The 13,801-nt window shown below is 33.5% G+C and overlaps 2 protein-coding genes across 3 annotated transcripts in view; one reads left to right on the top strand and one right to left on the bottom strand.

The window, feature by feature from the left end:
- LOC127988326 (spindle assembly abnormal protein 6 homolog) overlaps positions 1 to 2,779 on the top strand; it is a 7,958-nt gene extending 5,179 nt beyond the window's left edge. The window contains exons 12-17 of one of the 2 annotated variants that reach the window (XM_052591011.1): positions 1 to 14; positions 536 to 654; positions 798 to 944; positions 2,236 to 2,318; positions 2,399 to 2,493; positions 2,575 to 2,779. The exon at positions 1 to 14 is cut by the window's left edge and continues 68 nt beyond it. In XM_052591011.1, the coding sequence (XP_052446971.1) occupies positions 1 to 14; positions 536 to 654; positions 798 to 944; positions 2,236 to 2,318; positions 2,399 to 2,493; positions 2,575 to 2,648 (532 nt within the window). In that variant the 3' untranslated portion in view covers positions 2,649 to 2,779. The remainder of the gene's footprint in view (positions 15 to 535; positions 655 to 797; positions 945 to 2,235; positions 2,319 to 2,398; positions 2,494 to 2,574) is intronic. The other variant, XM_052591012.1, reaches the window with a different exon arrangement.
- Positions 2,780 to 3,683: 904 nt separating this feature from the next.
- Positions 3,684 to 13,698, bottom strand: LOC127988327 (hippocampus abundant transcript 1 protein). The gene is made up of 12 exons (XM_052591013.1): positions 13,376 to 13,698; positions 11,660 to 11,755; positions 11,437 to 11,499; positions 11,231 to 11,358; positions 9,787 to 9,901; positions 9,477 to 9,695; positions 7,964 to 8,077; positions 7,763 to 7,834; positions 7,566 to 7,678; positions 7,354 to 7,451; positions 7,120 to 7,274; positions 3,684 to 6,007 (listed from the first exon to the last, which is right to left on the bottom strand). Exons 1-12 carry the CDS (start codon positions 13,451 to 13,453, stop codon positions 5,801 to 5,803), a joined length of 1,458 nt encoding a protein of 485 aa, XP_052446973.1. The 5' UTR covers positions 13,454 to 13,698; the 3' UTR covers positions 3,684 to 5,800.
- Between the last annotated feature and the right edge of the window lie 103 nt (positions 13,699 to 13,801).

Raw genomic sequence — 13,801 nt, 5'->3', positions numbered from 1 at the left:
AACCAATGAGAACGGTGAGGACTTTCATTTATTCGCATATGCTGTTTATTTATTTACTGTTTTTTAACTTTTTAAAATCTTTATATTACTTAATTGTTTTTCATTTTTTTATAGGGTGTTTGTTCCTTTTTATTTCTGTAATTGTTTTATTAAGATTCTTGATGGTGATGTTTATTTTTCGATAAACATTCAATTTTTTTACTTTTTATTAATTTATGATTTTTACATAATTACCATTATATGTGTATTTTATAGCTTTAAGTTTATCATTTTATTTATTATTCTATTTATTTATCCATTTTTAATAACATTTATGTATGTACTTTTTGGTTTTATTCATTTTTTTTTTTTTTTTTTTTGGTACAAATTTTTCCATCTCTGTACTTTACATAATGAACATAATTTATGTCTGTGTTTTAGCTTTTTATTTGTTTTATTTTTTATCTGTTATGTCTGGATTTTTGTATTTATTTATATTTAACATTTTTATATATAAAATCCCTATATATAATAATTGTATCCTGGTATTCTTCAGTGATCACTTGGCTGAACAAGCAGCTGAATGAGAACCAGTTCTCTCAGAAGCAGGAAACTTTAGGAGTGTTCGAGACTCCTGTTGCCGGTCTGAGAACAGGAAGTGTTCCTCACAGTATGGTAATCAATCGCTCTCACTCGAAGTCTAGCATGAAATCCACCAAGCAGTGTGTTGTCTGTAGATGTAGCAGGAAATCAAGCAGAAACTATGAGTTTGATTGGACCTGTCTTTTAAAGTGATGTAGTGATCTTGTCTTCTCTAGCTTGATAGCAAAGGTTTCCCCTCGTCTTTGGGACAGGGTTTCCCCATCACCTCTACGATAAACTCCAAATATCCTCTTCCTCTTTCCTGTGTGAGCTCAGGACCTCGCTCTGTCCTGTCAGCACACAATCAGATGTCTGGACCAAAGGCAGGCCTCATCATTTATCTTATGCCATCTCTTTTTCCCCTACATTTTATTATTTTTTTTTCTCTCTAGTTTGCATGCCTCTATTACATTCACTGCTCACACTGAACACAATTCTTTCTGATTTGTTTGTCCAAATTTAAGCACTATGTGTCTAAATCTTTTATTATTAGTAGTATATATATATATATTTTTTTTTTTTTTCCTTCTGCCAATGCTTGGAATGATTTGATTTGTAGGGTGTTATTTACTGCGGTTGCTGTTATAATTTTTTCTCAACAATTAACCATTGTATTATAGACAGTGGATTGTGGCAGGAGCAGATGGAAAACTAGCGTTTTGGCTGCACCTGTCGATTATTGCGTCTCGCTCTGGTGTTTAAAACATGTAGCGCCCCAAAAGTATACTCGAGAAAATACTGAATTAAAAAAATATATATATTTTTAAATGTATGTTTGTGAAAATGTATATTTGAAACTCATTTTCTGAAACTAATAAAAAAAAAAAAAAAATCCAAAATTTCCCAAAACTTTTTTTATTTTATTTGATGGAAATATAAAAAATTTATTTTCTAAATTTTATAAACACATAATTTTTTATTGCATTATTTATATATGTATGTATGTATGTATGTATGTATGTATGTGTTTTGAAAATAGAAAAATATTTGTTTTATAAAAATATTGTTTTTATAAAATCTTTCAACATAGTTTTGTGAAAATAGTAAATATTTACCCCCCAATTTTTTTTTAAATATATTTTTGTGAAAATATCCCCTACACATATTTTCCAAAAGTAGTTATAACATTTTCAACAAAATGTAATTTCTATATTATTATTTTTTAAATAACTAATTTATAACGTGTTCACCGTGATATTGTGAAAATATCCAATCCCCCCCCCAAATAATTTTCCAAAAATATTTTTTATAAAACTTATTTTTATCAGATTTTTGTAAAATAATATATATACATTTTTTTTACTCTCTATAGCATTTTTACCATTAAAAAAAAAACATATCTCCCAAAAATGTTTACCATAATTTTGTGAATTGTAAAAAAAAAAAAAAAAAAATCCCAAACATACAATTATAAAATTTTCCACCATCATTTTGTGAAAATATGAAAAAAAAAAAAAAGTATTTAAAAATTTCTCCAATAAATACACATATTGCTACCAAAACCTGAACTCTGATGGGGCTAACAATCAGATTAGCTGTCGGTGTGAGCAAAGCCAATCACTGCTTCTGAATGTGTCCGACAAAACACAGTTAAATTCTCTGGATTCTTTTTAGGTTCAGTTTAACCCTATGAGTGCCAAACCTTCAGCAGCAGATGTGAGTCCCTCTTCACTCTCACAGCCCTCCAATAAAGAGAAGTGAGTTCCTCTTTCAATCCATTAACTTCCTGTTCTCTGTAATAAAGCCTTCGGTGTGATCATATCTCTGATCTCAACAGCGGAGAACCTATTGGTCTGGACTCCAAGTACTTTGAGAGACGAGATGACAGCATTCCTCTCCGCGGCCTTCTACCCAACATGCATCTAAACCGAGGCAAAACACAAACACTGTTTTTCCCCATTTATTCCTAATTACTAGACCTTTTTATTAAGTATTTAATATCTGTACCTACAGAAGTTCCTAAGACTTTGAACACGGCTGGAGCAAAGCAAACAGCGTCCACAACTTCTGCGTATTTCCCAGGATGACGAGCAGCAGTTTAGATGTACTTCTCTTTATCACTACGCTGTGTGTGAATGCCACCTCTAAGATGGGAATTCATTGCATTCTTGTTTGTTTAAAATTTCTTCAATAATTTATTAAAACATTTATTTTTAAACCCATTTTTTAATGTGTTTACTATGGAAGTCAGTTATTGCTACAGAATGAAAAAAAGGGCGGGAAAAGGGCAGAATTGTGAGTTTTGAAAATTGCAGGTTTTAATAATTTTTCTTTTCTTTTTTTAGAATTGTGAAAATAAGGTCTTAATTGTCCAATGTTTTGTTTTCTCTCTTTTCACTTGCAATTCTGGGAAGTCCAGATTGTGTAATTTAAATTGTAATGTAAAAACTGAGCTTAAAGTCGGTTACGTTTTTACTTTAAATTCCATAGTGGAAGCAAACAACATAATTGTGAAATTTAAAATATGAATCACAAGAAGAAAGATTCTGAACTATAGACAGGTTTTTTTTTTTATCTTTATTCTGTGGTTTAACTGGTTTCTATAGTAAAAAAGAGTTTCATTGAATGTTTGAGACTTTGGCAAGAGCATGGGACTAACTTTTTTACTAATAATGGTGCTAAGATTTAAGTCTGTGGTCCCTTTGTCTTTTCAATGTCCTAAACTTGATTGTGCCATACATGAACTGTCTCTGAATGATTGAATGAACTTTTCCTAATCTCTCAGATTGCTGCCTTTTCATATTCTCAAATACTGCTATTGATGTAATTGATGATTTTAAGGCTAATAGAAGGATTCGAGTTCTTGATTGATATGAATGGCAGTGTGTGGTTTGCTGTGTAAAACTGTAAATAATTAATTCCGTGTACATTTATATTTTTGTATTTATGGTTTACTATAGTATAGTAAACTTTGTAATCTGTTTATCATGGATTGCAGTTTGGCTGCTTGTTCACCAGTAGCTCAATTTTAGGACAACCGTAAATAAAATCTAATGCAGTTTGAAAAATTGTCTTATTTACTGTGTAGCTAAAAGTATAAATACAACCAACATGATCATACATACATCAAAATATTTAAATTTTATTGAAATGCATGTTTAGATACTTTGACATATTTACATTGTTTGGAAAAAAAAATACACCATGTTTAAAATTGATAAAGACGACACAACAAAACCACAGAACGTAAAAAAAACCTCACACTGTATTCTGAGATGAAGGAAATATCTTACAGGAAATCATCTCATAAATATCCAAAGCACACAACTAATATTACAGATTAACTCGCCTGTCTTGCGTCCATAAAATATCCATATATTTGGTCAAAACTTAAAATGAGCCATTCATCTGTCTGTATGAAAACAAAAAATATAGAAAGGCCACTGGCAAATTTCACCTGTTTCTCAAAGGACTTCTGTCAGTTGGCATTTGCGAAATGTTTTGCGTAAGTGTTAATATTTTTGTTTTATAAATAAGGCCGAAAGCAAATCCAGACAAACAAAAAACGCATCACGCATTTTAGTTTCACTACTGATCTACAGTCAGCTCTACCGTTATTTTACGCAAGACTGTTCAGTTGCGTAAGTCTGACACTGCTCAGATCTCAAGTCTCGTGCGTCACTTAAATTCACCAGTTTACATCGACAAAACAATTTAAGCTGGGAAAAGGCACCAGTGATTCTAAGTGGTATAAAGAAAACAGGCTTCAGCTTAAACATGAGCAGAAATGAAAAGACACTTTGACGCTGTGCATCAATCTTTCCATTGTGACGTCGAAGTCTGAAACCGAACTGTCAGTTAAGGCCATGTCAAAGCATTAGAAATCCCTAAAATTATCTTATGTTCCCTAACAAACTTGTGTTCTCACGAACGCAGCACATTTATTTCAAAACCATTTTATTTAGTACGGTCACCAGGCCTCAGGAACTACAAATTTTAAGATTTTCACCAAAAGTTTTATGAATGATTTACGAAAATCGCTCTGCTTAAACTCTTATACTTCAACAATTTTACTTAAAAATTCTGGTCTCGTAAATGGTTTTACCAACAATTTGCATAAATTTGTTAAGCATGAATTCTTACATATGGTTTTACGAAGCAATTCTCCAAATTAATTTTGAACAAATTCACGCAAATAGATGTAGGAAACTACATTTTTTTAAATCTCAAATTATGATGAATGGATTTATGAATGAGTTGTGCAAATTCGTTCCACTCAAAACCTCAAGTAATTTTATGAACGATTAACCCAAACACAATTACAGAGTTTTGCGAATTAATTCCATAACTTTGTTCTAGGAAAACTCTTGAAAGTAGTTTTAGGGAAAGATTTACACAATTTTTTGACTCAAATTCTTATGATTGGTTTTACGAATGAGCTACTCAAATCTGTTTTACTTAATCTAGTAAACAGTTTTGTGAATGATTTACTTACATTCGTTCCACTCTAAATATTTGAAAGCAATTTTCCGAACACTTCACACAAATGCTTTTAGCTGATATTCTTACGAACGAATGACTTCTCCACGAATCCTTGCAAAAAGTTTTAAGGAATGATTTACACCATTTTTCGACTCAAATGGTTTTACGAACAAGTTACACCAAGTTTGTTCAATGTTAATTTTTTACGAAAAGTTTCACGAGTAATTTCCACAAATTCAATCTGCTTGCGTTTCTTTTATGGATTTTGTTATTTATATGTCATTGCTCTGCCCTTCTGATAATGGGAACACACTGTGTTCTGAAACATTGCTGACCAGGATAATGTCCCTGAGTGAACTATGGTAATGAAGATCTACACAGTCAAAACTGAGCAACAAAAAAGGAAAGAAAATTGGCAACAACAACAACAACAAAATAAAAATTGCCTTTGGACAGAACCATCATTAAATATATGTTCTTCTATAAACATTTCTTTGAAAAGTGGTGCTCTATTGGTGATTCAGCATGTCTTAATCATGGAGACTTTCCTTCCTGTCTGTAATTTCCATAAACCTTAATTATCAAACTCAGGTGTATTTAAACGAAACTCTGCAGAAAGGTAGAGCTCTAGGTGCAAAACTGACCGTGTCTCCGATATAGCTTTGTGTTTCAATAAATGACAACAGCCTCCATGCGCAGTTCGTTCCTCAATGGGGAATAGGGGGAGTGGCCAATTCAGCCACATCGAAACTCCCGATCACACGTTAGTGTCCTGTAGGAGGGGCTCTTTGGCCTCTCCAGGTGGGTGGGGACTGTGCGAGTGGCCGTGGGGTGACGTGTGCTTCTTCCAGCTGCCCGAACGAGCGCCTATATGGGGGTGTTCAGGAATGAAAAGTGCCACCAGGAGCGCCAGCAGCACAGAACATGCACCGAAGAGGAACGGCGGTCCCGGGATTATTGCATTCTGTAAGGGGAACACGATAAACACAATAGTGAAAAACTTTCCAAAAACTACAGTCTACAGTGAAGGCCTATTTAGATACAAATTTTCGAAACTAAACTAGGCGCAATTACTTTTTAGAATGCATCTCTATAAACGCTGTTACTGTGATAATTCATTCATTTTTACATAGAGAGGCTAGACTGAGGTTTGAATTGCTTGGATAACTAAAATTCTAAGAATTTTAGCGCTGTTTGAATTCTAGCATGTATTTTTAAGAATGATTTTAATCGATTCTGCCTGGAATTGTTTTACAAGCAATTTAAAAATTGGTATCAAAAAATTCCTTCAGGTATTAATTTATGTTTTTTCAGAAAACAAATTCTGAAACAATTCAGATTTTTTTTTTTTGTACAGATTTGAATACAAATTGGTTCAAATTAGACAGCTTTGATTTCTTAAGAATTGTTCTACAAGCAATTTACAAATTCTGCAATTTTACAAAGTTTACACAAATTGGCTCTGCTTAATTTATTTATATATTTATTATTACGAATAGATTTATGAACAATAACCAAAAAAACAAATTCTGTTTGAATTCTTGCAAATAGTTGTATTCTACTTGACTTTTAAAAAATTCTATGAACAACTTTTCAAAATTTCATCATCTACACATTCTTACGAATAGTTCTTCAAACAATTAGCAACAAAAGTCATATACACAAAGGTGTAAATGACTTTCATCTTTCAGACAAATCCAGTCGGAGTTATATGAAAAACTGTCTTTGATCTTTCAAGTTCTATCACTGCTATCAGCGGGTGTTGCACTGTTTCAGTCCAAAAGAAGTTTAATAAAAAGTGCCCATCCATATACACCTAGGATGCCTCAGGGGTGAGCAAAAGGCAGCCTAATTAAACATTTTTGTGTGAACTAACCACTTCTGCTCCTGCTCCTGCTGAGCTACTGTCTTATCAGGGTTTGAGACCCCTGGTTTATTAGCATCGGCCTTCGACATTTTTACAAAAAACTTAGTGTCTATTATTAAAAACATAATTATCCATTAAAATAAACCTAAATTGTCAGTAAACAGCAATCAGCATGGTTCAGTTCAATTCAACAATGTGTGGTGACTTACCTGTTGGTGGTGATCTTGGTGATGCGTTACATCCGGTTCTTTCTCTGGAACTTTGTCCAACTCGACATGAAAGATGTAGAAGATGAAACCATAGAGAGCCGGACCCAAACCGCTACACAGCCCACGGATTCCCGTAACCATACCCTGACCCACACCTACAGAAACAAGAGCTTTACAGTCCGCCTCAAAGAACAACCCTGAATCTGTAACATCATATAACTCAGGAAAACCCACCTTGTTGATCCGGATCGGCTGTGCGGGAAATCAGGGAGCTAATAGCAGGGAACGTGATACTAGACATGCCGGCAACAGCTCCAGCTGCCCACATCATCCTGGAGACACCATGCGTTGGACAAAAGTTGTAACATTATTCTTAAAGCTACAGTTACGTTATTCTCTTTATTTTGATCCATTTTAGAAATGAAAACCTGGGCTTTCGGTCTCACCAAGGCTCCGATCCGAACCCGTACCAGGCGAGCTGCAGAATCTGAAATCCCAGTCCCAGCAAAATTGTGTTCTTGTTCCCGATGGAACGCATTAGAAAACTTAATACTACGGTCTGTAGATGGGGGAAAGAGCCACATTTAACATAACTCACATTAAAAACTAATGATTAGTAGGTATTTAACGGGAAAATACTGACTTGTGCAATAATAGACAGCAATCCTACGACAGCGATGAAAGCAGCGACACTTTCAGGTGAAAATCCCATTATCTGCGTAAGAGGATCAAACTTTAAAACTGACAGGATTTCGATAAACCAGACTTGACCCAGTAAACAATTAATTAAAGAGCGAGTTAAAGGTTAACCACGGAGATAACTGAAATCTCTCTCCTGCCGTACCTGTTGCAGATAGAGGAAGAAGCTGGAGGATTGTCCGGCCTCAGGCAGATAGGACAGGAACACTGTTATACAGATGAGCAGAACCGTCGAGTCCTGACCCACTTTCCTCAAAGACTGCAGAGAGAAACATACGGCCGTCTCAATCAATGCAACACTCTTCTTGATTTAAGAACAGCTCGATCAACAATTTACATTCATCTGTTCTGTTTAACGACTTCATTCTGACTTCATTTTGACTTGATTCATGAATAGTTTACAAATTGGCACCAAACAGTTCTTTCAGATATGAAACTTTTATAGAAATCCTCAGCAATTTTACTATTTACTCATATCAATGGCTTTATGAGAAATTAGCTGAGCAGAACCATTGAGTCTTGACCCATCCAACTGTAGAGAAAACCGCTGTTTAAATGTAATTTAGTTGGTGGAAACTTAATTGTGCAACATAACTGTACTTATCGAACACATTCAGCATTTAAAATTTATCTTAATAATTTCATTTCAAAAGCAATGCATTTAAAAATACTGGTTTTGGTTTTGAGTGTTTTAGGTTTATTTACAAATTGCTACCATTTTAATATCAGTTATTAGTTCATTGGTCAAAAAAATATAATAATAATAATAATATCAAAAATAGCATTGGTTAGAATTTTACTATATACACACATACACAATACAAATATTGCTCACAATGTGCTGTACTAATGCAGTTTGAGATGAAAAATAAATTATTACCTCATAAAATTAATATAAAAATAATTAATAAACTTGACTACTACGCTGTTAATTAAATTTTTAGGTATATAAATTAATACAAAATTTAACAACTAAAGTTATAAAATTGCAGAATAGAAATTTACACAGAAAATGTACAAAAGCACATAAAAATTACTAAAATTATAATATTTATAATTAAATTAGAATATAATTTAATATTATCAGTATATAAATAAAAGTAAAAGATAAACATTTCATGATAAATACATTCAGATATCCTTGCAAACTTTAACATTAAACTAATATGAAAATGTTATTAGAAGATAGGGGGAAAAAAATCATAATAAAAACCCTAAAAGGTACAGCACGTACACATGCTTGTATTAACTCTATCAGAGATCTTTTGCTATTCATTCGTTTATGTGCTTTGAGCCCACACGAGAACCTTAAAATGTGACTTCTAAGCTTGGCAGGACTATATTAACCAAACAAAATCAAGAATAATCTCGTGAGAAACTGACGTGGGAACTCTTCAGAATGAACCACGTGTGAAAACACCTTTATATGACATGCGTCCAGAAAACTCCTTTATGTTGACACTCATGCTTTCGAGGGGAAATGGGCGTAAAAACATTTCTCCACAGAAAACCACACAGGATACGAGCTAAATGTTGCATGGCGTCCTCTGTTTTAAAATGCACGTTTCCAGCCAACACTCACGCAGCTGATTTAATAAAACGGATAATTCGGTAGATTATTCATTTTAAACGAGCTCAAAAAGGTCAAATCTACTTACAGCGAAGGGGTCTGCTTGTTCCCATGAGATTGGGGCGCCCCAGGACGCCGGCCTCATCTTTTCCGGCAGCGATTCGGGCACGGCCACCAGGATAAAGCAGATGTCCAGCATAGCGATGGCCGAAGCTAGAACTACGACCAGATCGTCTCCGTACATCTGACTCAGATACGCGCCGATGGCCGGGCTGATCACCAGACTCGCCCCAAACGTGGCCGAGACCTTTTGGAGGAAGAACACAGACATTAATACAAAACAAAGCAGCAAAAGGAGAGATGATGATGATGATGGCGTGTTGATGGGTCATACGTACCATGCCGTACGCCATACTGCGCTCATGCTCCTGGGTGATGTCGGCCACATAAGCGAATACAACGGAGAAGGTAACGGCAAACACTCCAGATATAGAGAACACGGCAAAGTACCACCTGAAACACAACATGCATGTGTATTACAAAACAGAAACAAACCGATATATCGGTGAGACCGATATCTGGGCTATTTGAGATTATCTGTATCAGCTTCTAATTAATATTAGAATCAATATTTTTTTTGGTTTAAATGTATTTATTTATCATTTTATTTTGACACAAGACACTAGAACATAATATGAAAAAAATATATATATCAACTTTGTGCAATATTTTAAATAAAATATAATAAGATATCCTTGTTTGAAATGGGTTTGGCTAAAAGAACATTTAGGTTTTGTCTATACTACTAGGTACTTGTATTATTATATTGACTTATTAATTTTCATTGAGTAAAACTAGAGTAAATGTCATCAGTTTTCATCGACTAAAACTAGACGAAAATAGTCATGGATAATTCTGACTAAAATAAGACTAAGATGCTCAGACTTTTAGTTGACTGAAACTAGACTAGACTAAAAAGAGTATGAACGTGACAAACTAATAAAAACTAAAATAACCGCTTCACACCAAGACTAGACTAAAACTAAAATTAAAACAGGTCACCAAAAACAACACTAGTTTGTGAACATCTAATTTGCTTTTTTTTTTTATTAAAAAACAAATACATTAAAAAAATAAAAATAAGATGAATTAATGATGAATTAAATATTAAGTTACTATTAAATTAAATACTATTATTTAAATAACTTAAAAATACATTTAAACTATGCAACTCAAATTTTAATATTTTAAACTGTAAATGCAGAAAAATGTAAACTAATTCAAAATATAAAAAAATATATACAATGGACACAGAAAATAATATATATTTTTAAAAACTCATAACTTGTGTACCTCTCATTGGCTTATTTTTAAATTAAGATAAATACAAAACATAAATCTTTAAAATTTTAGATTAATTAAAAAAGCACATTAAATATTAAATAAATATTAATCATAAAACAAATTTAATAAAAGCAAAAATAAAATAGACAAAAATATATAAAAAATATTTGAAGTTCATTAAAATACAATCAACCTACATTTATATATTTTTTTAAAATCCCCAAAAATGACAAAATGTTACAAATAAACACTATAATAGTATATAAATAATACTAAATTAACCCTTTTTAGAGGACATTCAAAAGATGCATTTCATGATAAATACAGTCATACATCCAAATCTCATAAACACTACATTAAAAAAATAAATAAAAGGTACATTAAATAAAAATGTATTTTCAATTTAAATTTCAGACTCATAAATTAAAAATTTCAGAAAACTAAATCTACATTTCCTTTCATTTTGTTCCAAAAAGAAAAAACAGAAACACAACATACCACGGGCTGATCTTCAGTAAAGGAATTGGTGCACATGTGAAGAAGACGGTGAGTAAAAGAAACGACTTCCTTCCCCAAACATCCGACAGAGCACCAATCAGAGGAGCGCTTAAAAACGACAGCAGACCCTGCGAACAAGAACACGCCGTTAATGAATCCTGAACTGGATTATCAGGAACTAAAGAGCATGATGCTACAGATGATACCTTGACCCCCTGAACCAAGCCGTTCATGAGAAACGTGTGTTTCGGGAACGTGTCATGAAGAGCCTGCAGACACACGAGACACAAAACAATATCGGTTATGATGCCCATGCAAGACTTTCCTTCCTGATCATATCACAGAGGCATACAATGGGTTCCTAACACCCCTAACATGAAATAAACGTTACCTGATATGAAAATAATATCTCGATTTAACACAACTTACTCCTAAAACAGGTGCAGTCAGCAAACCCCAAGCGAAGAACTCCAGAAAGATGACGATGACGGCATGATAAACGCTGGGGGAACTGAAGCCTTGAGGCTGGAGAGAGAAGAACCAGAAGTGAAGAAACCAACCACAGGTTTACCAAGTAAGCCAGGTTTATCTAAGTTAGGCTGACTTACTGTCAACTGATGTGATTCAAAACAAGTCTGACTAACTGAAGTAATCCTGGATTGTTTGGTAAACTTGTTTTATGAAACAGCCCCCAGGACTGTTTGAGGCCTAATCTATCAAAATAGAGAACTAGAGGTTTTCGTGACCTTATCGTGCACCTGTTTTTTGAGTGCTGACCGCTGCGGATTCTGGCTTATTTTGACCCACAGACGAGATAAAACACATCCAAAGAGGAACTAGGTTCAAATTCAGACCTGTTACAACCTACAGTTTTAATAAAAACAAGAACAACTGACAGCCGGTGAGCGGGACATTTGATAACGTGTCTGCTTCGGTCGTTTCTGGTGACGTGTGAGTGCGCAAATGATCCTCAACTCAACGGGACGGACCACTACAGATGCGAGGAGCTTATTATTTGAGTTTTAGACATTTTAGACAAATTACTGACCTTTAGGATATTTATTATTATCAATGGTTTATGTGTAAGGAAATAACTGTTTTGAGGCAGAATTGTTATTGTTAATAGAAACTATTAAAAATCACTTCAGTAATCGAAATAGAGATTTAAAAAATGTCAAATAATAAATAAATATTAAATGAAAAACTTAAACCAAAATTCAACTGCAGTAAAATAAGCTGAAGTACTAAAAGCACTAAAAACTAAAAATAAATAAAAATAAATTAAAGCTATATATATAGAGAGAGAGAGAGAGAGAGAAAGATAGATATAAATTAAATAGATATAGATGTATATAAATATCTATATATAGATCTATCCATCCATCCATCTATCTATCTATCGATATAAACATGAGAAATACGACAAAAGCACATGAGAAAATTACAAATAATGCCTTGGAAATTAACTGAAATACGGTGAAGTACAAAAATTACTGAAACTTAAAGTGAAATAAATCAAGCTAAACAGAAATCTAAACGTAGCTAAAGCTCATAATTACTAAAACTTAAAAAAGAAATAATAATGTTGCATTGAGGACTAACTGAAATATAATACTAAAATGACTACATTTACATAAAAACCTTTAAAAAGGACAAAAGCAGAGAACTAAATTAGTAAAACTACAAATACAATCACATTACTGGTTTACTACCATAAAAATAAAAAATGTAAAAATAGGTTCTTGCAATACTAAGAAATGTTTTGTTTAATGTTTATACTGTTTTGTTTGAACGTCACCAGAACAGTAAAGTATATAACTATTTAAAGTTTATCCCTATAAAAAAAAAACAAGGAGAATGTATTATATGTACAGCCATGAGTAATAAAAGCTTTAAACCTGTCTAATGTGTCGTCAAACAACTTGTGCATTAATAAAACCACTCATATTTTTCAGGTTTATGTACAGATGTGATTTATTGCTCGTTACAGGAAGTAAATGCTGATGTTTACAGCCTTGAATGTCAGTACTCATCAAAGCACTTTGTACTTCAGATATTAACACAATACTTCTGTATCGGTCTATTTAAGAGTTAAAGCTTGCTGTGTGAGGTGTTAGCAAGTGTTTGAGTCCAGCAGACACTCACCGCTCCTCCGTCCTTGATGATGATTTTCTTCGCCAGTAACAAACTGCGATTCACTCGCTTCTTCTTTTTCTGGGTCATATTATCATCCTAGTTCTTCACACTGGGTTAAAATCGACTTCGTTTACGCGCAGACGCATGTGTGTGGATGCTGCGTGGGACGCAGAGGAGGGAAGAAGGGGGACTTTGAGATATTTTGGGCTGTTTTCCGTCCATTCAGGTTCGCGTCATGTACACAGCAGCCATTTTCCAGAAGAGAGACGCGTGGTGTGCGTCATGACGTCGGCATCATTCGATTCCGCCTGACCACGCCCACACACAGTGCGCACACGTGGTCAAAACACGAGTTAAGAGCAATTAAAATACTTTCTTGCTTCTTCCAGTATTTCTTAAAAAGTAAAGTGTATTATAGTTTGTATTTATTATTTA

Source organism: Carassius gibelio, chromosome B22 (assembly GCF_023724105.1).
Source record: "Carassius gibelio isolate Cgi1373 ecotype wild population from Czech Republic chromosome B22, carGib1.2-hapl.c, whole genome shotgun sequence".
NCBI lineage: Eukaryota > Metazoa > Chordata > Actinopteri > Cypriniformes > Cyprinidae > Carassius > Carassius gibelio.
The sequence above is the reverse complement of the archived record's forward strand: the minus strand, read 5'-3'. Positions and strand labels throughout refer to the sequence as shown.

What these genes read in the sequence shown, in the direction of transcription:
- LOC127988327 (XM_052591013.1), bottom strand. Translation starts at nt 13,453, where the DNA reads ATGACCCAGAAAAAGAAGAAGCGAGTGAATCGCAGTTTGTTACTGGCG. An exon ending in GCTTGGTTCAGGGGGTCAAG is followed by an intron (nt 11,359 to 11,436) that starts GTATCATCTGTA and finishes TCTTGTTCGCAG; the next exon opens with GGTCTGCTGTCGTTTTTAAG. An exon ending in AGCCGATCCGGATCAACAAG is followed by an intron (nt 7,275 to 7,353) that starts GTGGGTTTTCCT and finishes TTGTTTCTGTAG; the next exon opens with GTGTGGGTCAGGGTATGGTT.